This window comes from Sus scrofa, chromosome 14, assembly GCF_000003025.6.
Source record: "Sus scrofa isolate TJ Tabasco breed Duroc chromosome 14, Sscrofa11.1, whole genome shotgun sequence".
Lineage (NCBI taxonomy): Eukaryota > Metazoa > Chordata > Mammalia > Artiodactyla > Suidae > Sus > Sus scrofa.
In genome coordinates, this window is record NC_010456.5 from 31,598,764 (window position 1) to 31,620,431 (window position 21,668).

Consider the following 21,668-nt stretch of genomic DNA (forward strand, 5'->3'; position numbering starts at 1 on the left):
AGGTTATCGTTCATTTTGTCAATGGTTTCCTTTGCTGTACAAAAGCTTTTAAGTCCCATTTGTTTGTTTTTGCTCTTATTTCCTTAGCCTTAGGAGACAGACCCCCCACAATACTGCTATAATTAATATCACAGAGTGTTCTGCTTTTGTTTTCTTCTAGGAGTTTTATGGTTTCTGGTCTTACATTTAGGTCTTTAATCCACTTTGAGTTTGTCTTTGTACATGGTGTAAGAAAATGTTCTAATTTTGTTATTTTATATAGCTGTCCAGTTTTCCCAGGACCACTTATTGAAGAGACTATCTTCCCCATTGTTCTCCATATTCTTGCCTCTTTTGTCATAGATTAATTGACCATAGTACATGGGTTTATTTCTGGACTCTCTATTCTGTTCCATTGATCTTTGTGTCTGTTTTTGTGCCAGTACCTTGCTGTCTTGATAACTGTAGCTTTGTAGTATAGTCTGAAGTCAGGGATATGATACCTCTAGCTCTGACCTATTTTTTCAAGATTTTTTTGGCTATTTTTTTGGTTTCCATACAAATTTTTAAATTATTTGTTATAGTTCTGTGAAAAGTACTATTGCTATTTTGATAGGGATCACCTTGAATCTGTAGTTCTAGTTGTTGTCTAGTTTCACTACCTGATGTAAGTATAGATTGGGGGGTGGATTTTTTTTTTTCATTTAATTTTTTTGAAGTATAGTTGGTTTACAATGTTATACTAGTTTTAGGTGTATAGCAAAGTGAGTCAGTCATACATGTAAATATATCCATTCTTTTTTCCTGTATACTTTATTACAAATTATTGAGTAGATTTTCCTGTGCTATACAGTAGGTTCCATTTTATACAGTAGTGTGTATGTGTTATTCCCACACTCCCATTTCTTCCATCCCCCTAATTGTTCCACCTATGGTAACCATAATATTAGTTTGAAATCTGTGTTTTTTCCATTTTTTAAATAAGTTCTTTTGTATCATTTTTTATTAGATTCCACATATAAGTGATATGTATTTTTCTTTCTCAGATTTAGTTTTATTTGCTCTTCTGGAATCTGTGCTTTTTGTCCTCCATTCATTTTGAAAAAAAATCTACATAATATCTTCAAATATTCTCTCCCCTGATCTTTCTAGTCTGTTCTCCTATTAGATATATGTTAGACATATTTATTCTCTTTCCTATTTTTTTTTTTGTCTTTTTGCTTTTTAGGGCCGTACCTGCGGCATATGGAGGTTCCCAGACTAGGGGTCCAATCGGAGCTACAGCTGCCATCCTACACCACAGCCACAGCAACATGAGATCCGAGCCACGTCTGTGACCTACACCACAGCTCACGGTAACACCGGATCCTTAACCCACTGAGTGAAGCTAGGGAGATCGATTCCACAACCTCATGGTTCCTAGTTGGATTCATTTCTGCTGCGCCACGACAGGAACACTCCATGTTTCCTATTGTTTCACCTCATCTTTGTATTTTCATTTTTTTATCTCTCTGTGATGAATTTCGGATAATTACTTCAGTTCTGTTTTCTAGTTCATTCTTTTATCTCCTGAGCTGTGTCTAGTATTATATTTATGTCATCTACTTAGTTTTTAATTTCAATGACTTTTTTTCATTTTTGTCTATTTTTTTACTTACCATTCCTTTTTTAATCTTCTGTTTTCAGATCCTCATTATTTTAAACATACTTATTTAGTAGACTTGTTTCTAGTATTCAGAGTTGATAGAGGTGTAATCCTGCTCTGTTTTATATCTTCAAATTCTTACTCATAATGGATTGATTATTTCTTATATGTTTATAGTTTTCAACTGTGAGCTTATCATTAGTAGGATTTTGTCTCTTCAATCCTGACAGCTAGGATGGAGGGTGTGTCCCTCAAAAATGGTTTTGCACTTGTTCTGCCAGGTGTTTTAGGAATATCACAAACTTGGAGCTAACTTTGAGTTAAATATCAGCTTGGGAGTTCTTAGACCATGTAGGTAAGGTAAATGCAAACCTCAAATCTTCCTGAGGACAGGCCCCTTTTTTTCATCAACCACTGAAGCAGCACAGCTGCATGTACTGATCAGTTTGGCCATCAGACTCACCAACTAAAAAAAAATATATATATATATATATATATATATTTTTACCTATTGTAGTATCTTCATCTCATTGACAGGCCTAACAACTACCCAAATACATAGCCTCTGTTGCCCCTTCTCCCACTGGAAGTGTATATGACTGTCATCCATGAGAGCCTTAGATAGATATCTGTAGGTTGCTTTGATACATAAAAGCCACAGCTCCTTTTTCCTACCAATCTGTTACACTGTGCTAATCACCCCAAAGCAGATGCAGTCCCACACAACAATGAAAGCATCACACATCCCTTTATGTTAACTCTCCTATCCCCCAGTAAACTGTGCTGTGTAAAACAAAGGTCATTCCTAGGCTGGTCTGATCACTCAGGGCCTGGTGTTAACCCTCTACTCACAGATTTCCAGGTTGAATAACAGTTTTACAGTGGGGTTCTTAGTTCTAACCTCCCAACCTGCACAAGCCAAAGGCTTTGTCTTTTGCTTTGCCTGGACCTTATAATCATTTTGTTACCAGGACTGACTCCCCACACCTTTCACCAAGGGTAGCCATAGGCTGTCGTTCTTTGTTTCTAGCCCTGATAATTCCTTTTACTTCCCTGAGAGTTCAGTTAGCTCTGGATTTGGAAGGATATTTGCACTACCTTGTCGAGCATCTGTAGATACTTTTAGCATTTCTAGGTGTCAGTAGCAGAAATTCTTCAGATTATCTATTTCAAAATGTTACATTAGAAGAAAGTGTGAAACCATTTAAACATCCCAAATTCAAATTCTAACATCTCTTTCCAGCAGTATAATCTTTTCAAGGTACTTGTCCTCCCTGAACTTTCTCCAAGCACAATGTAGGGATATTAATACCTCCCTCAAGGCTTGTTGAGATTAGTTATTATAAGGGGTAAAGCTCAAACTCCCTACCATGGTTTACAAAGTTCTGATCAGGCCTCTGCTGAAATCTTCAGCCTCTTCCCATACTTCCCGTAGACTATATACACATCCTGAACTGAACTTTGAGCTTCCAAGACTTTATACATAGTGTTCCTTTTTTTCTGAACATTCCCCTCCTCTTGTTCCTTCTCCATAACTATTCTTACTAATCCTTTGTACCTCATCTTAGGTATCAGTTTCTCCAGGAAATTGTCCCCACTGATCCCTAAGCCTGGGTTAGGTCCAGGGAGAGTCCCATGTGCTCCTGAACGCCTTGCATTCATCCATCATACCACTCAGCTTATTTACTTGTCTCAGCATTACTTGAGAGGAAGGGATTTTGGCTGTTTTTTCACTGTTGTATCCCCAGCTTCTAACAGAGTCTGGCACACAGCTTACTTAATACATGGCAGCTATTGTTTTTATCAGCACCTTCATCTGTCATAATTCTCAAATGTCTGATTGTTGTATAAATAACTCATAAGTATGCCAAGAAGCTTAGAGTTAAGTTACAAGACTGACAAGGGCATGTATTGTTTCATAGCCACATTTTAGGCCTTTGTTTTTTACTTGTTCAATCAATTACTGTTTTCATACTAGGAACTAACCCAGGAGTGTGATGAAAAGAAATCCCAGTATGATAGCTGTGCAGCAGGCCTCGAAAGCAATCGGTCCAAATTAGAACAGGTAAGAAGAGTTTTTATTTTAACAACTTGGCAGAGAAGTTCTCTTGTGGCTCATCAGTTTAAGGATCTGGTATTGTCACTGCAGCAGCTTGGGTCACTGCTGTGGTGCAGCTTTGATCCCTGGCCCAGGAACTTCCATATGCTCTGGGCATGACCAAAAAAACAAAACAACTTAGCAGAAACTGCCTATGCATGCATATTTCACTATACCAATGTCAAAAGATTCCCAAATCTTTATCCTCATCTCCTGAGTCTATCTAAGCTCCAGAGATCTTTATTTCTTCAAACTTGATGTGTACACGCTAATTCTCTATCTGACCCCTACTGCCAGAGTCCAGGCCCCCATCATGTCTTTCTCAGACTCCCACAGTAACCCACCACCTCCTCTCCCCCTTGCACACTTGCTTTCCTAAGTTTATTCTCCATAGGACAGCCAAAAAAACCTATATAACCTTTAGGCCACCCTCCATTGGCTTCTCATTTCACTTAAAAATCCAACTTCAAAACTGAGGTCTACAAGGCCCTGCTACCTGCTTCATGAACTTCATATCCATGTGCTCTACTTCTCATCCACAGGACCCAGCCACACCAACCTTCTTCTTGTACTTCAAACAAGCCGAGCTTATTTTTATCTTGGGGCTTTTGCTATGCTCTTCTCTCTCTGGGGTACTCTGCCCCCAGCTCTTTGCCTTGATCTCCTTTTCACCTTTCAGGTCTCAGCCTAAATGTTACCTCCTCCTAGATCTGATCACCTAACATTGCCCACTATCACATTCTGCTGCGAATTTTCTTTATAGCACTTATCCCCATCTGAAACTACCTTCATTACGTGTTTCCTTGTTTATGTCTGTTTCCTCTGCTTGAATGAGAGCAAGGACCTGTCTTGTTCTCTCCTCTGTCCCAAGCACCTAGCACAGAGTTGGGCACACAGTAGGTACTTAATAAGTAACTGGGAGTTTCCATCATGGCTCAGCAGAAATGAATCCAACTGGGAACCATGAAGTTGCGATTCTATCCCTGGCCTCGCTCAGTGGGTTAAGGATGCAGTGTTGCCCTGAGCTGTGGTGTAGGTCACAGACACGGCTCGGATCCCACATTGTTGTGGCTGTGGCGTAGGCCGGTAGCTGTAGCTCCGATTAGACCCCTAGCTGGGAACCTCCATATGCCGTAAGTGCGGCCCTAAAAAATAGCAAATAAGAAGAAGAAGACAAAAATTAATAAGTAGCTGAACTTTTAAGTTTTGGAGTGATATGAGTAGTCTCTAGAAAAGTTTGCAACCTAGTCTATTATAAACAAAGTTTCAGTCACAGAAGAGGAAGTAAGTGACTCTGATGGTATTTCTTTTGTTATAGTTTAGTCATCCTTTCTGCATCTGATTATTCTTCTGATAATGTTGCCCATTTAAACTTATAAAATTTAGGAAGTCAGAGGACTCCGTGAAGAATGTCTTCAAGAAGAAAGTAGATACCATTATACAAATTTTATGATTAAGGTAAGACAAAGAAAGTGGATCAAAAACTTCTGAAATTTTTCTGTATCAGGTACTTAACCTAAAACCTAGTCTTTCCACTTAGAACCTAGAAGTACAACTTCGTCGTGCTACTGATGAAATGAAAGCATATGTCTCTTCTGATCAACAAGAAAAAAGAAAGGCAATTAGGCAAGTAATTTTGTTGTCTTTGTGCTGAGTTATTTAATGTTTTCATCTATAGAAGTTTTATAAATAAGATGGAATTATGTAAATTCAGAATACTTAAATAAGTAAATACTAAGATATTATTTAAGAGTAAATCTTATTAAACATATTCTAGATAGCCCAGCCCTGCTAAGTAGGAATACATATAATTTTCTTGCTTGGTTGCTTCTTTATTGTGACAAAAGATATGTAACATAAAATTTGCCTTTTTAACCATTTTTAAGTGTATAATTCAGTAGCATTGATTATTGAATTATCCACAATATTATGCAAACTTCACCAGTATATATTACCCAAAATTTTTCATTACCTGAAGCAGAAACTCTTATAACCATTAAGCAGTTGACGTCCATTACCTCCTCCTTAGGAATACATACAATTTCATAGTTGCTTTTTTTATATGCACTAACATTGGTCTATTTTTAAAGTCCAGCATGGCCTGGACTCTGGTCATCTGCCTGCTTGTTATTCAGTGTGAATGACTGCATTTCAGCTAGAATTTGTGTGATTGCATTATGCCAGCCTTTAAAACAAAGAAGAGTATGTGAATACCACTAACCCTTATGTGATGATTTTTTTTCTTTTTGTAATCCTAGCTTGCAGCATACTATAAAAAATCAAATGCTGCCTTAAAAAAATACATTTATAGGAGTTCCCATTGTGGCTCAGCAAATTAGGGACCCAACTTAGTCTCCATGAGGATGTGGGTTCGATCCCTGGCCTCACTCTGTGGATTAAGGATCCAGCTTTGCTGTGAGCTGTGGTGTAGGTTACAAACACCTCCCAGATCTGGTATTGATGTGGCTGTGGTATAGGCCAGCAGCTGTAGCTCCAATTCAACCCCTATCCTAGGAACTTGCATATGCTGCAGGTGTGGCTCTTAAGGAAAATTAAAAAAAAAAAAAAAAAAAAAAAACACGGGAATTCCTGTCATGGCTCAGCTGAAACAAATCCAACTAGTATCTATGAGGATGCATTTTCAATCCCTGGCCTCGCTCAGTGGGTCAGGGATCCAGCGTTGCCATGAGCTGTGGTGTAGGTTGCAGATTCAGCTTGGATCCCAAGTTGCTGTGGCTGTGGTGTAGGCCAGCAGCTGTAGCGCTGATTCGACCCCTCACTTGGGAACTTCCGTGTGCTAAGGGTGTGGCCCTAAAAAGCCAAAAAGAAGGAAAAAAAAAAGCATTTATAATTGAATTACTAGCTTTGATAAAATGCAGGAATCAAAGAGGATAAACTTTCTTTGCCCCCATCATAATTCAAATGTTTTGCTTTTATCATTCAGTGAGACATCAAATGAAGTATAGGATTCACATTTCTTCTAGATTACAGTTGAGTTTTTAGTGACATATACATAAATATTACAAAAAGGACTCTAAGAAATAGAAAACTTAGCTTGGTTTTGAAACACCATCTGCAAATTTAATTTTATTTAAAGAGGCAGCCTGTTTTTTATCAAAGTACTCTAGAAAGTCTCATAAAATTTTGTTTCTAACCTGGTACTTCCAGTTCCTAGTTTTGTGGCCTTGGCAAATCACTTCCTCATCTATAAAATAAGAACAACATACACCACAGAGGCTCAAGTTAAATATAATGTAGACAGCAGTATTTTGGAAATGATATAGTATGAGTACCTGGAGAGCAAGGATCCTGTCTATCCATTTTCTTCTTAAAACCCCAGGGCATGCTTGGTACATAACAAGTGCTCTGTAATTACTTCTTGAACAAATTCATTGAATAGGAGTTCCCGTCGTGGCGCAGTGGTTAACGAATCCGACTAGGAACCATGAGGTTGCGGGTTCGATCCCTGGTCTTGCTCAGTGGGTTAAGGATCCAGCGTTGCCGTGAGCTGTGCTGTAGGTTGCAGATGAGGCTCAGATCTCTTGTTGCTGTGGCTCTGGTGTAAGCCCAAGGCTACAGCTCCGATTCGACCCCTAGCCTGGGAACCTCCATATGCCATGAGTGTGGCCCTAGAAAAGGCAAAAAGACCAAAAAAAAAAAAATTCATTGAATAAATTAAAATTACATATTAGTGTTATGGGAAACCAGCCTCTCCCCAATGATTTCTTGATAAAATGTAAACGGCAGTTCTAAAACAATTTGGACTTTCTTCAGGCCTAGGGTAATAAATGAATTATCTAAAGCTGTCTGAATTATAAGCATACAGTCTTCTTGAGTAATATTCATTTACATCCTCCTTGCTGTTTTTCATGCGAAAGCTAGAAAGGCAAACAGTTTGACTTAGTGTCTCATAAATGTCAAGGGCACAATCAAAGTTCATTAAGATATGTCTCTTCCTTTCCAACCTTATTCCTGTGCACGAATTCTACCTTAACTTCAGCTCTATAAGGACCTCACTTCTGATTGCCATTCTCTCTCATCTAATCACATTTTTTTTTTTTTTTTTTTTGTCTTTTTGCCATTTCTTGGGCTGCTCCCGAAGCATATGGAGGTTCCCATGCTAGGGGTCGAATCGGAGCTGTAGCCACCGGCCTACACCAGAGCCACAGCAACTCGGGATCCGAGCTGCGTCTGCAACCTACACCACAGCTCATGGCAACGCTGGATGCTTAACCCACTGAGCAAGGCCAGGGATCGAACCCCCAACCTCATGGTTCCTAGTCAGATTCGTTAACCACTGAGCCACGATGGGAACTCCACATCTAATCACATTTGCCTCACTTTTTGCATGAGTGCAAATCTTCCTTCACTCAAGCTGTCAGAGTTTCTCTTTGCAGTGTATGATTTTTTTAGATTCCCAATTCCATGTTGTTTAATTTCTTCATAAGTGCCACTGTGTAGCTTTACACAAAAATAGAATCTTTTTCCATCCAAATTTGAAGACTAAAAAGTCTCTTATCATTGGTTCTTTTGTCCCATGTTCCTTTGTCCTCATCCTCAGTCTTTTTTTTTTTTTTTTTTCTTTTTAGGGCCATACTCAAGGCATATGGAGGTTCCCAGGCTAGGGGTCTAATCAGAGCTACAGCTGCAGGCCTCCATCACAGCCACAGGCCTCCATCACAGCCACAGCAATGCAGGATCCAAGCCATGTCTGCGCAGACCTGTACCACAGCTTATGACAATGCCAGATCCTTAACCCACTGAGCAAGGCCAGGGATCGAACCCACAACCTCATGGTTCCTAGTCAGATTCATTTCCGCTGCACCACAATGGGAACTCCCTGTCCTTAACACTTTAAATTTTACTTTTTGTCTTATGTAATATAAAAATCTAATTATATTTTGTTTAAAAAACACAATACTGTTATTTGTATTTTTGTTTTTGCATTAAAAATTTGTAGGTTTTTTAGCCTAAAAAGAAATACCTATAAAAACAAAAAGTAACCATTATCAAGTGTGGTACACAAGAATTGAATATTGTCCACATTGCCATGCCTCACAAATGTCTACTGTTAATATTTTGGTATATATTATCCCATATTCTTTTCCCATACTTTTATTAATATATCTATATGTGCGTGTACACATAAAAAATTAAACTACATATACAGTTTTTTTCTTAATAATTTATCTAGAAGTCTTTCAACTTTAGTATTAATAGATCTACCTCATTCTTTTTTTTTTACAACTCTGTATTATTCCTTTGAATGGATGTACTACAATCTATTTAAACATCCCTATCTATCAATATTAAGTTGGTTGTAGTTTTTCACTATTATAAGCAGTGGTGAGATAAATATTTTTGCTTTTATCTTTTTTAAATTATGAGAGTTTTTCTGTAGGATAACTTCCTAGAAATTGGGTTGCAGGGTTAGATGCTATTTAATGTTTATTTAAAATGTGTATCTTTTCTCCCTTCTGCAAATCTTTTCAAAAACAAAAGCAATTTAAGCAAATTGGGTTACCATTGTTTGAAGTGTAGATTAACTAGAAATAGTACTTAACATTTTCATTCTCTTAATTTCTTAAGGGATATTTTGCCTTGTTTCTTCCTTATATTACTATTTATTAAATGAACTGACTAAAGATGGAAAAAAGGAGTGTTTGATAATGGGTTTCATTCTGACTCCAGTACTCTAAACTGTATTGTCTAATATATTTAGATAGATGTGTTAGTTTATAATTTAGTTGTATTATCAAATCAACTGAAATGTGAACTAAATCATTATGTTGACTCCCTAGGGAACAATATACCAAAAATATTACTGAACAAGAAAACCTTGGAAAGGTAAGAATATATTATTATTTTTTAAAATGTGTCTAATTCAGGCTTTCAGGACATGGTTATGCCATTGCCTTTTTTTTAAGGTTGTAGTATAGTTTTCAAGAGGAAATTAGAACCTTCTTATTCACTTTCTTTTTTTATGGAGATTTTTTTTCTTTATTAAACTTAAGACTTGGGTACATCAAATAAAATCAATTTGGGGGAGAAAAGAACCAAAACCCACAATAGAAAAAAAAAAATTTAACACTGTCTGGGCTGTATCAGAACCCAGAGAATATATTATTTTAATTAAAAAATTCTAGGTGCTTTATAATTGACCTTTTGATACAAAATGACCAATTAAATTTGCAATTTGTGGTTCTTGGTACTGAGGTCCATAGGACAAGCTACAAAGTCTTCAAACCTCAAACTGAACTCCATGAGGGTTTATTTGGCCTTTGAATTGGTGTATCCTTGTCTAAGAGGTAGCAGCAGCAACAGTGCCCACCTTCGAGGCAGCTTCTTATTCCCTTTCAAAGATGAAGACTCTTCCTTAGGAATTTAGTTTTATAAAAGTGAAGGCATATGAATTTGGTGGGGGAGGTGGAATGGGCAAAATCTAGTTTTAAAGAACAAAGAGTTCATATATAACAAGCAAAAACCCCATAGGTAGTGAAGTTTTAGGTTATTTGCAGGTATCTCTTTATAAAATTGTCCATTTATTGTATTTAATAAACACAAAGCTTTTACTGTGAGCCAGGGGCTGGTCTAAATCCTTTGCAAACATTTATTCAATTAATACAAATAATCAAAATACTTAAGATATTCACTCCCTACCTGCCAGTCTTATGTGAAGGTTACTGAAAGTAGGAGTGTAAGACTGAGTCTCATTTTCTCAGTTCTTTGAGCCAGTCCTATTAGAAGAGGTAGTAGACAGTAAGGGCCTTGACCATCAGGACTCAAATGATTGATTTTCATAATTGACTTCAGAAAGCATTATTTGACAGTCATTATAAAGATACCAGCTCTGTCATTCTTTTTTTTTTTTTTTCCTTAAGATCTGTATTTATCAGCACCAAGTCATTAAGTATACTGGCTTCAGACCTAAGTTTGTGGTTCTAGGGAAAATCCTTAACCATTTTGGAATTCATTTCCTCCTATTTAAACTGAAATAGGTACACTAAAAATTTTAAATAAATAACTGCACGAGTTCTAAGATCATCTTCAATAATTTTAAGTTCATCCTTCACTATATACCATTTTATCTGTACTTAGTTTCACTATTAAAAATTGATGTTTCTTATAAGTTTTTCTAATAGGGGTGGCAAGTTTGTAGCATTATAGTTAGGAATTGTTAGCTGCGGGGTTTTTTTTTTTTAATATTGATTACATATGGATGTTTAGGAGTTCCTGGTGCTAAACAGGATCCAGCATTCTCACTGCTGTGGCTCAGGTCACGGCTGTGGTGCAAATTCCATCCCTGGCCTGGGAATTTCTTTATGCTGTGGGCACAGCCAAATAAATAAATATATATATATATATATATATATATATATATATATGTCTAATTTCAGTGTTCAAATATTTTGAGTCTGTAACCTGGAAATGATTATTTATATATGTATTTTTTATTATAGTTGATTTACAATGTTCTGTCAATTACTGCTGTACAATACAGTGACCCAGTTTACACACACACACACACACACACACACACGTTCTTTTTCTCACATTATCCTCCATCATATCCCATCATAAGAGATGAGATATTGTTCCCTGTGCTATATCATTGCTTATCCACTCCATATTTATGTATTTATAATACATAGATATAAGCTTATCTATTCCAAAAGTACAACTGAGAAATATGGCTTTGTTTTAGTCTCAATGCATTGTACAATTTAGCTGATGGCAAGATTATCCATTCTTACTTAATTTTTTCATTTGAATCATTATTAAAAAACTCACATGGGAGTTCCCACTATGACACTGGGTTAAGAATCCAACTATAGCAGCTTAGGTCACTGCAGTGGTGCAGGTTCAATCCCCAACCCAGCACAGTGTGTTAAAGAATCTGGCATTGCCACAGCTGTGGCATAGGTCACAGCTGCAGCTTGGATTCAGTCCCTGGCCTGAGAACTTCCATGTGCTGCTAGTGCAGGCATAAAAATAAAAAAATACATTTATCTGTTTTTACATAAAAGCTGAATTAGCTCCCATAAACCTGTAAGTAATATACTAAAGGTGAACTTCAAAATAACAAATAATATAGAAAGCAATGGAGTAATTGCTAAACTTTTTAAAAATATTTAAAAGAAACTTAAAAAAAAGCTTTATTATGAAAAGTTTCAAGCTTATATAAAAAGTAGAGGAAATAATGTAAAGAATTCATGTATAACCATTACCTATCTTCTTTTTTTTTTTTTTTTTTTTTTTTTCTTTTTAGGGTTGCACTTGCAGCAAATGGAAGTTCCCAGGCTAGGGGTTGAATCAGAGCTGCTGTTGCCGGCCTGTGCCCCCCCCCAAAAAAAGACTAAAAGACCAGTACTTGGGAAGCATATTTCATAAGTGTTAGTATGTACTTCTATCAGGAGGCTTTCTTTTTGTAATGTAGGCAGCCATTGAAAATTACTTCCTTAATCCATTAATTCATTAGAGGTTGCAGAACGTCATATTCTAATTATGTTGTTCCTTCATTTATTGGCTGGAATAGTTCTGTTAAGAGCAACTTCTAATCAACTCTTCAGTTACACTAAAGTACAATTCATATAGGAAAGGCAGAATGACTGCTTAATTTGATTATTACTAGTTTTCAAAATGATGAATTTTTTTTTAGTCATCCTTCAGGTATCTTTATGACTCCTAGATTTAACATATTTGATATGTTTCAGTCTTTTACAATTATTATTTCTATCTGGTCTCAAGCTGTCCCATGCTTGGCCAGAGGAAGCCTCTTGAAATCCACTCCTGATTTGAATCCTTTTGAAATAATCCTACTAGGCTTTGATGGCTTTTTTATTTTCTGGGATGACAAAATGTTCCAGGCTCATTTTGCACATTTCTTGTCCCAAACCTGGAATCAGCCGTATCTATAAAAAAGAGTGTTCATCTGTTTCTTTTATATGAATTGTGGGTACATGTTCATCATATTAATGTGCATAAGTAAAAAAGGAGAAGAAACATTAAAGCTGATTTTTATCAGAGAAATTGCGAGTTACATATATCTTATTCCATTTATGAGATGGCATGCTATGTTCAAAAGGAAAAAAATTTTCAAGTTTGAAAGTATGTATTTGAAACAAGTTGTACATTCATTTGTACAGTATTTTTACTTGAGATTTTGAGGGCTCTTAGGACTTAGTATGATTGTCAATAATTGACTTTCATCCAGATATTTCATAAGTTATGTACTTTTTATATGAAAATATTGTTTCATTTGTTTTGAAAATTATCTGGATGGATGCTCTGTGTAGAGAAATATTTATCAAACCTTGGATCCTTTCAAAGACCCAAAACTTAATTGCTAAATATGATTAAAGATTATTCTTTCCCCTTCCAGTGTAGTGTTTTATTTTAGGATCTTTGGGGAAAATAGTATCTGCATTCTGACATCAAGCATGTTTCAGCAAAATGAGCATTAATTAGCTCATTCCCCAGTTATCAGACTGTGTCATTTAAGAAACAAGCTTCTTGATCCTCTCACTCCTAGAGTAGATCTAAATTTTCAAGGCAGACACAGAACAGACCTAGGCTCTCAAAGTGACAATAGCCTAAGCCTTCCAAACCAGCCAAGACTGGACATCCACAGGCCTCCTCAGGCCAACTGAATTTCTGAAATTAGACCAAGCCATAGTGCTGTAATTCACACTATCGTATGCTAGAATTTGCCTTATCAAGTGTTATAGAATGTTGTACTGAAAGTTGTAACTTTCCCCTTCCTATACCACCTCATCCTTTAAAAAATAATAAAACCTGGAGTTCCTGGTGGCTTAGTGGGTTAAGTATCCCAGCATTGTCACTGTGGTAGCTCAAGTCACTGCTGTGACACAGGTTCAGTCCCTGTCCCAGGAACTTCTACATGCTGCAGGCATAGCCAAACTACTAACTAACTAAATAGATAAATCTTTATTAAGTGACAGTAATATTAAAAATAAATTATAGGAAGTTCCTATCATGACACAGTTAAAACGAATCTGACTAGGAGCCATGAGGTTGCGGGTTCAATCTCTGGCCTTGCTCAGTGGGTTAAAGATCCAGCGTTGTCATGAGCTGTGGTGTAGGTCGCAGATGCAGCTTGGATCTGGCATTGCTGTGGCTCTGGTGTAGGCCGGTGACTACAGGTCCTATTAGACCCCTAGCCTGAGAACCTCCATATGCCGAGGGTGCAGCCCTAACAGGACCAAAAGACAGTAAATAAATAAATAAATAAATAAATAATAAAGTCAGTTGTGTTCATAAAGTTAAAAGTTTCAAGCATACATGGTTATGAAGCAAATTATATTTGCTGTTTCTGATACAAACAGTGCCCAAATCCTGTTTTTGTTTCTTTAAATAACTTTTATAGGTTGTTAGAATTTTTTACGAAGAAATTATTCCAATAAGAAAAGTTACAGTTAAGTAGTACCTTAGTCTTAAAATTGTGCTCAATAGTCTTTGTTTTCATTTATGAGGATAAAAATATTGGTTATAAGATTTATTTGTAACATAGGCTTAACTAGATATATTTGCATGCCAGGTATTGTGTCCAGAATCAGCTGGTTATATTTAAATTATATTTTCTTAATTCCATTTTGTTTCCTATTTCTATCTACTGTTAACTTTGCTTTCATTAACCATAGGTAGGGAGGGCAATCTTTAGTAGGTGGTTTGAATCTGGCCTCTGTTTAGCTTAGCCTTTTTGTCTGGGCAAGTACCAACCACCAGCCTTCTCACTTGTGTCCTGAGATCAACTATTAGATCAGTCATGTATACTGAAAGGGGAAAAGATGGGGATGTTCCTGTGCATTCCTTTTCTGTACGTTTGCTTATTTTTCTGTCCTTCTTGGTGATTTCTCACACTCTGTGTTAGTATATGTATTCCTGTCACACTGTGTTTCCTTATGTGTGTACTGTCATTTCTGTTTTTCTCTTCTTTCCTTCGTTTTCTTTCCCTGATTGTCTGTGACTTTATGCCACCCCTTCTTTACATCACCCTTTCTCAATTTGCCAGAATGTAGAACCAAAGTAGTTCTACAAAGTAGTTGTGCAGTTTATTGAAAAATTTTTCTTATTCCTGTTTGTAATTTTAGAGTAGGTAAGTAGAAAAGTTTTAGCAGGTGGAACTATATAGGTTATTAGTAACAAAAACAACTCTGATAAGGAATTGGAACTTTTTAGAAAACTACTAGACCTTCTCCCTGAGAAATATTTGCATATAATTTGATTTATTTTGTCATAAAGCACACCTTACCTTAGAACATACTAAGGACTGATTCAGGAAAGAATACAATATTTAATAATAATATATAACAATCACATATTTCCATATCTGTTATGTGGAAAAAATAATCTTATAAAGCAGATTCTTTTATAATTATCCATTGTTATTAGCCTTGATTGACAATTGAGAAAACTGCTTTCCAGGGAAATTAAGGGTCTTCCTTACAGCTAGTCACAAAGCCCGAGTTGGAACTCCAAAATCTGTATTTGTTTATTCACTGTGATACTGCTCTACTTTCATTATTCCTTTTAGTTTTCCTCCTTCCTTTCTCTTATATTTTCCTCTTCTTTTTAAGTTTAAACTGTCCTAGCTCTATCATAAATTGAATTAACTTTTATCATGTTGGTTTTTGTATATCATAGGAGAACCCTTTTTAGCTCTTCTTCATCAAATGTACAAAGCCTGACATATTCTTCTGATTAGAGCAATAGAATTTAATCCCTGTGAGTGAGATTTAATTATTTTTGATTTTTTTTTTAATGATAGAAACTCCGGGAAAAACAAAAAGCTGTACGAGAAAGTCATGGTCCAAATATGAAACAAGCAAAAATGTGGCGTGATTTTGAACAGTTGATGGAATGTAAGAAACAGTGCTTTCTGAAACAACAAAGCCAAACTTCCATTGGTCAGGTAATTCAGGAGGGAGGAGAGGACCGGCTGATCCTCTGAGTTCATGTGTCATCAGTTGGGGTTTTAGGCGATATTGCTAGCTATAAGCATAATTCCATGGTGTACTTCTTTTCTTGAAAGTGATTTGTACAACGTCTTGGTTTCATATTAGCCATTCCCTATTAACTTTTCTTGGAAAATAATGTTAAGATAGTTTTAGGTTTTAAAAGTTTTTTAATAAGAAAAAGGAGTTTTTATTATTTTGCTTAGTTTAGACATCAGTGGTGTCTTCTGAGTTTTATGAGGCAGGACACTGAGTTTACTATGTGTAAATGTAAGCATATGTCCATTAAGAAGCATGTAGGGTTTTTTTAATGTAATATCCCAATAGCTTAATGTTTTTTCTTAATCTTTTTTTAACTTTAGAGGAATCTTTTAGGAACTATTATCTCTTGTTTTGAAGAAACATTTATCTGAAGTTCAGCAATTTCCTACAGTTTCACTTCAGTTTCTTTTTCTTCTGTAAAATTCAAGAAAATTTAAAATTTTAAATAACGTATTTGTTCTATTTGTATTGTGAAAAGGCAAATAAAACTTGGTGCACATATCATGGCTACTTTTTAAATTTTTATATAGTGTCAAATTTTATTCTTCTTTAAGTAAGTATTCATGTTATGTGTTGTATTAAAGTTAAGGATTATTACTTATTTTCACCAAAAAACTAATATAGGATATAGGTCTTGAAGGCTTACCATTCTAAACATAAGAAATTGTTGAAGTGCCTCCAATCTACTTCATTTGAGCAAGGTACTTGAAGTTTTTTTGATTTTTCTGTAAAGAAAGATACTAAATTCATATTCCACACTTTACCTCATTTCAGTTTCAGTATAGTTTTTCAAAGTGTCTTTCCTTTAGATTTGAAAACTCACATTTCAAATTGTTAGCATGTCCATCTGGGTTATTTCTTTTTAGCTCTCCTGGGGGAAAAAAAAAAAACATTTTAATTAATAAAGTTGTTTCTACCTGTGCAAAATATACAAACTTGATTAATAGCCTTGGATCTCTTTGTTCCCAAATGTGTTCTATTCAGTTTTTGTTAGAAAGCTTCTTTTGTGTAATGAAAGAAACTTCTTAGTATGGAGATTATTTGTAATTCCAGGAGATATTGCAAAAAGAGATAGAATCTATTAGAGTATGGAAGAATTTACCAGGAAAGCATAGAAAGAAACGTCTTTTAACATATTTTAAGAAAAAAAGAATTTCTTGGGAGTTCCCGTCGTGGCGCAGTGGTTAACGAATCCGACTAGGAACCATGAGGTTGCGGGTTCGGTCCCTGCCCTTGCTCAGTGGGTTAACGATCCGGCGTTGCTGTGAGCTGTGGTGTAGGTTGCAGACGTGGCTCGGATCCCGCGTTGCTGTGGCTCTGGCATAGGCTGGTGGCTACAGCTCCGATTCAACCCCTAGCCTGGGAACCTCCATATGCCGTGGGAGCGGCCCAAGAAATAGCAACAACAACAAAAGACAAAAAGACAAAAGACAAAAAAAAGAAAAAAAGAATTTCTTAATTCTTAAGAATTAAGTGTTTATTAAGTGGTTTGAATGTGGTCCTCACCGTACTCATTTGTCCTCAGCTACTTACTTAGGCAAATATCAATTAACAGCATTCTCATTTGTATCCTTAGATCAACTGTTAGATCAAGTGTATACGGAAAGAGGAAAGGCGAGGAGTTCCTGTTGTGGCTCAATGGGTTAAGAACCTGACATAGGAGTTCCCGTTGTGGCTCAGTGGTTAACGGATCCGACTAGGAACCATGAGGTTGCGGGTTCGATCCCTGGCCTTGCTCAGTGGATTGAGGATCCGGCATTGCCGTGAGCTGTAGTGTAGGTTGCAGACGCGGCTTGGGTCCCGGGTTGCTGTGGCTCTGGCGTAGGCCAGCGGCTACAGCTCCGATTCGACCCCTAGCCTGGGAATCTCCATATGCCGTGGGAGCGGCCCAAGAAATGGCAAAAAGACCAAAAAAAAAAAAAAACCTGACATAGTGTCCATGAGGATGTGGGTTTGATCCCTGGCCTGGCTCAGTGGGTTAAGGATCCAGCATTGCTACAATCTGCAGTGTAGGTCACAGGTCGCAGGTCACAGGTCGAAGATGCAGTTCGGATCTGGCATTGCCGTGGCTGTGGTGTAGGCCAGCAGCTACAGCTCCAATTTGACCCCTAGGAACTTTCATATGCCACAAGTGTAGCCATAAGAAAAATAAATAAATAAATTTTAAAATATGTAAATAAAAGAGGAAAGGCTATATTCCGTGTGGAAACAAACCCTTCTTGATTCAAAAATCAGTTTTTGGGAGTTCCCATTGTGGCTCAGTGGTTAACGAATCTGACTAGGAACCATGAGGTTGCGGGTTCGATCCCCGGCCTTGCTCAGTGGGTTAAGGATCCAGTGTTGCTGTGGCTGTGGTGTAGGCCGTTGGCTGTGCCTCTGATTGGACCCCTTGCCTGGGAACCTCCATATGCTGCAGGGTGTGGCCTTAGAAAAGACAAAACAAAAGACAAAAAAAAAATCAGTTTTTGAACATTGAAGTAGATGTATTTGGTTTTGGAGGGTTTTTTGGCTACACCCCACCATGCGGAAGTTCCTGGGCCAGGAATCAAACCTGCGCCATAGCAGTGACCTGACAATGCCAGGTCCTTAACTCACTGTATAAGAGAACTCTGAGGTAAATGTATTTGTTTAGTGTTGGCTACTGGCTTGTTGTTTTTAAGCCAGTAAGTGATGTTCCTTTAACCAGAGTATATGAATTCCTTTACAAATACTTGAAAAAGACTAGATACTCTTCCCAGAAACAGCACTTTATTCCCTAAAGGAACTTCAGTTTATAAGATTATAAAGCCTAGTGATTAGTTTTTTCAGCCTTCACTGTCTTTGGTGCTCTTCTCTTAATTTAAAAAAATTTTAATGACAGATACGCCAAGGAATGCTTATAATTCTGATTTGATTATTGCTTGCCATCTTTATTCCACACAGAAAGAGTATGTGGATTAAACACTATGGTAACTCCAAAATTACTTTATTAACTGAAGCAGAACATCGTTATTACTTCAAGAAAAGCAAATTGGAAAAAAAAAAAAAAAGCCCTAAAAGTACAGAGTTATTTATAGTTTTTATGTAACATTGGACATTTAGTAATGCAACTTAATAGGCTTTGTACAGTGTCTTTCCACTCATTTCATGATTCGATTGGAACATTGCAAAGCTTTGACTAACTCTGACAGTTTTTGACAGGTGGCACTTACAGAAGAAGAGCTTATTACATTTTTCCTTCAGGATTGATACTCTAGCTGGCTAATTGATGAGAGTACTTAATTGTTTTGGAAAATAATCTGTCTTGCACATAATGGCCCAAGTAAAGGAGAAAATGTAGCCTGTGAAATATGCTTCTGTGTTCACAGATTTTCTCCTCCTAGGATCCAGTGTTGCCAACTGTTGCATGAGACTGACTTAAACTGTAAATTTCAAAAGGCCACTGCTTATCTTACTTTCTGTATTAGTTAAGGACATAATCCAACTTTAAAGGTTATCCTTTGAGAAGAATCTTATAATACAAGATAATGTCTTTTCGGTTATAAATCTATTAACAACTCAGTCCAACATCATGTATTTTCCAGGTCCAGAAAATGTAGCAGAATGCTCTTAGAACATTGTTTAAAGACCTGTGGAAATTAAACCAGATCTCAGGAAATTATAGAATATTTAACTTTCTTCTTTAGATTAATACTTTGTATCATTTTGCTTTAATGCAGCAGTGAACAATAATAAAAGAAGCCATTTCATTAAACTATCAAATAATTAGTTTATGTAACATACAGTTTTTTTGGAAAATTTTAAGCTCTGCATTTTCCAAGTGAAATTCTAAAGCTTTTATGCAACACGATACAGAGCACTTTTTGGTAATTTGAATAAGAGACTGAATATGTTGCTCAAACTAAAAATATATAAATTTGCAGAATTCTGAATTGAATTTGAAACTATGCACAAATGAATAGCTTGCCAGAGCTACCTTTGTACTGAAATAAAATTTGTATTGAAAAATGGCTTCATATGGATGTGTGTGTCTTATAGAAACTTCCTTGTCTTACACAGGCCTTCTCCCAACGTTAGTGACTAATGAGTGTGAATCAAAGACTTGTTTCTACAAAAGGTTCTAGGTGCTTACATCATTCCTTTTGAGTGGCATGGAGTGTTTGGCCCTAGGGGGTGGGTAAGTTAACCCCCCAATAATTAACTTTCCTTAAACTGGGTTGTTATTGATAACGTCTCCAATGTTGTAGTAAAGGTGAGATCTAGATTGTGCATATAATGAATCCTGTTTTAAACAATCCATGGCAGCCAGGAAGAGAAATAAAGTTAAAGTTGCCCTTTTATTAAATATGTGATTATTTCTCTCCTCAGGAGAAGCTACTGGCTTAGCTCCTCCTCTCTTTCCTTTTAATGAGAGCAGTTTAATTACAGCTGTTTGATGTCCAGCAACCAGCCATGAGGTGAATGTTTTGTCTGAGGAGAAAAGAGAGGGATCCTTTAAAGTCATCTATATATTGTCTTTGACCCTTCTGCCTTAAGGCAGTCTTTAAAAAAGAAAGTTATTTGTAACTGTTGTGCAGTCTCATCCTGTCCTTGCAAAAGGAATCAAAAACTAAAACACAAAATCCAAACAAACATTTTTTTAAAGATGGACAAAATATGCTTTCTGCTCCCATGCTCCCTCTTTTGGCAAACTGTAAGTACTTTCTCAGCAAACACTGATAATTTCAGTTTCCTTTCTAGAATTGCTGAGAGACTTGAGTCACGGAACTTGGTTTACTGCTATGGAAATTCACTATTCAGAACACAGAGGAGACTAAAGATCTCTGTTTTTCAGTGAAAGTCTTTGTTTCTGCCTCACTTCAGAGTGTTAACTAATGGCAGGTTCCTGGCAAGACTGCTGCTTTAGCACTGCCCATGATAACCTGGTAAAGTCATAGAATTTTGGAGTTTGAAAGGAACCTCAGAATGATTCGTGTAATCATTCATTAGATCTGTTGGAACCTTTGAGGGATCTCTTTCAACCTCTACACAGTCAGAAATCAATACAGTAGTGCCTGTAGCAACTTGCTTTCCAGCCTCAGTAGATAACCGCAGTGCAGCTCACTCCTCACGAGGGAGCCTGTTCCACTGTTAAAGACACAGCTTGATTAGTTTGTTGGTTCTAAAAGTGAAGCAGATTTACAGAGGACGGGAAAATTTTTTTAAATAGCAGTTAGGCAAAGCAAGATTGAACAAATTTTACTCCCTGAAGCTCTGTAGTCATTATAATCATGATGATGGTGAAGATGATGATGCTGGCAGCTAACTCATTATTGAACACCTAGTATGTATGAGACACTGTCCTAAGTGCTTTATGTATAGGAACCAATGTGACTCTCAAAATAACCCTATGAAGTGTAGATACTCTTATCCCCACTTTATAGATGAGGAAACTGAGGCACAGAAAAGCTTCCACAGTATTACACAGCTAATAACCATGGCAGAGCCAGAGTCTAAGACTTTAACTGCCATGTTGTCCTGCAATATGACCCATGAATATACTGGCTGTGTATATCCAGACAGGTTGATGTCCATTTATGAACTATAATATGTGTGAAATTATATTTAATGCTTCTTACAATTCTTTTTTTTAAAATGTGTTTCCTTACTGTACCTGAAGAACAAACTTAACTGCTTTTCTAAATGATTAGAAATAAACTCTACTGGAGTTCCTACTGTAAATCAGTGAGTTAAAAACCCGACTAGTATCCATGAGGATTCGGGTTCAATTTCTGGCTTCGCTCAGCAGGTTAAAGGATCTGGCATTGCCACGAGCTGTGTTGTAGGTCACAGATGCAGCTCAGATCCCACATTGCTGTGGCTGTGGTGTAGGCCAGCAACTGCAGCTCCAATTCAACCTCTAGCCTGGAAACCTCCATATGCTGCAGGAGTGGCCCTAAAAAGAAAAAGG

At 36.7% G+C, this 21,668-nt stretch overlaps 1 protein-coding gene across 5 annotated transcripts in view; it reads left to right on the forward strand.

Annotated features, from left to right (window-relative positions):
- IFT81 (intraflagellar transport 81) overlaps positions 1-16,240 on the forward strand; it is a 189,456-nt gene extending 173,216 nt beyond the window's left edge. For all 5 annotated transcript variants that reach the window (XM_021073043.1, XM_021073042.1, XM_021073041.1 and 2 more), the window contains 5 exons: positions 3,603-3,689; positions 5,109-5,180; positions 5,263-5,348; positions 9,524-9,569; positions 15,511-16,240. In XM_021073043.1, coding sequence (XP_020928702.1) covers positions 3,603-3,689; positions 5,109-5,180; positions 5,263-5,348; positions 9,524-9,569; positions 15,511-15,693 — 474 coding nt within the window. In that variant the 3' untranslated portion in view covers positions 15,694-16,240. The remainder of the gene's footprint in view (positions 1-3,602; positions 3,690-5,108; positions 5,181-5,262; positions 5,349-9,523; positions 9,570-15,510) is intronic.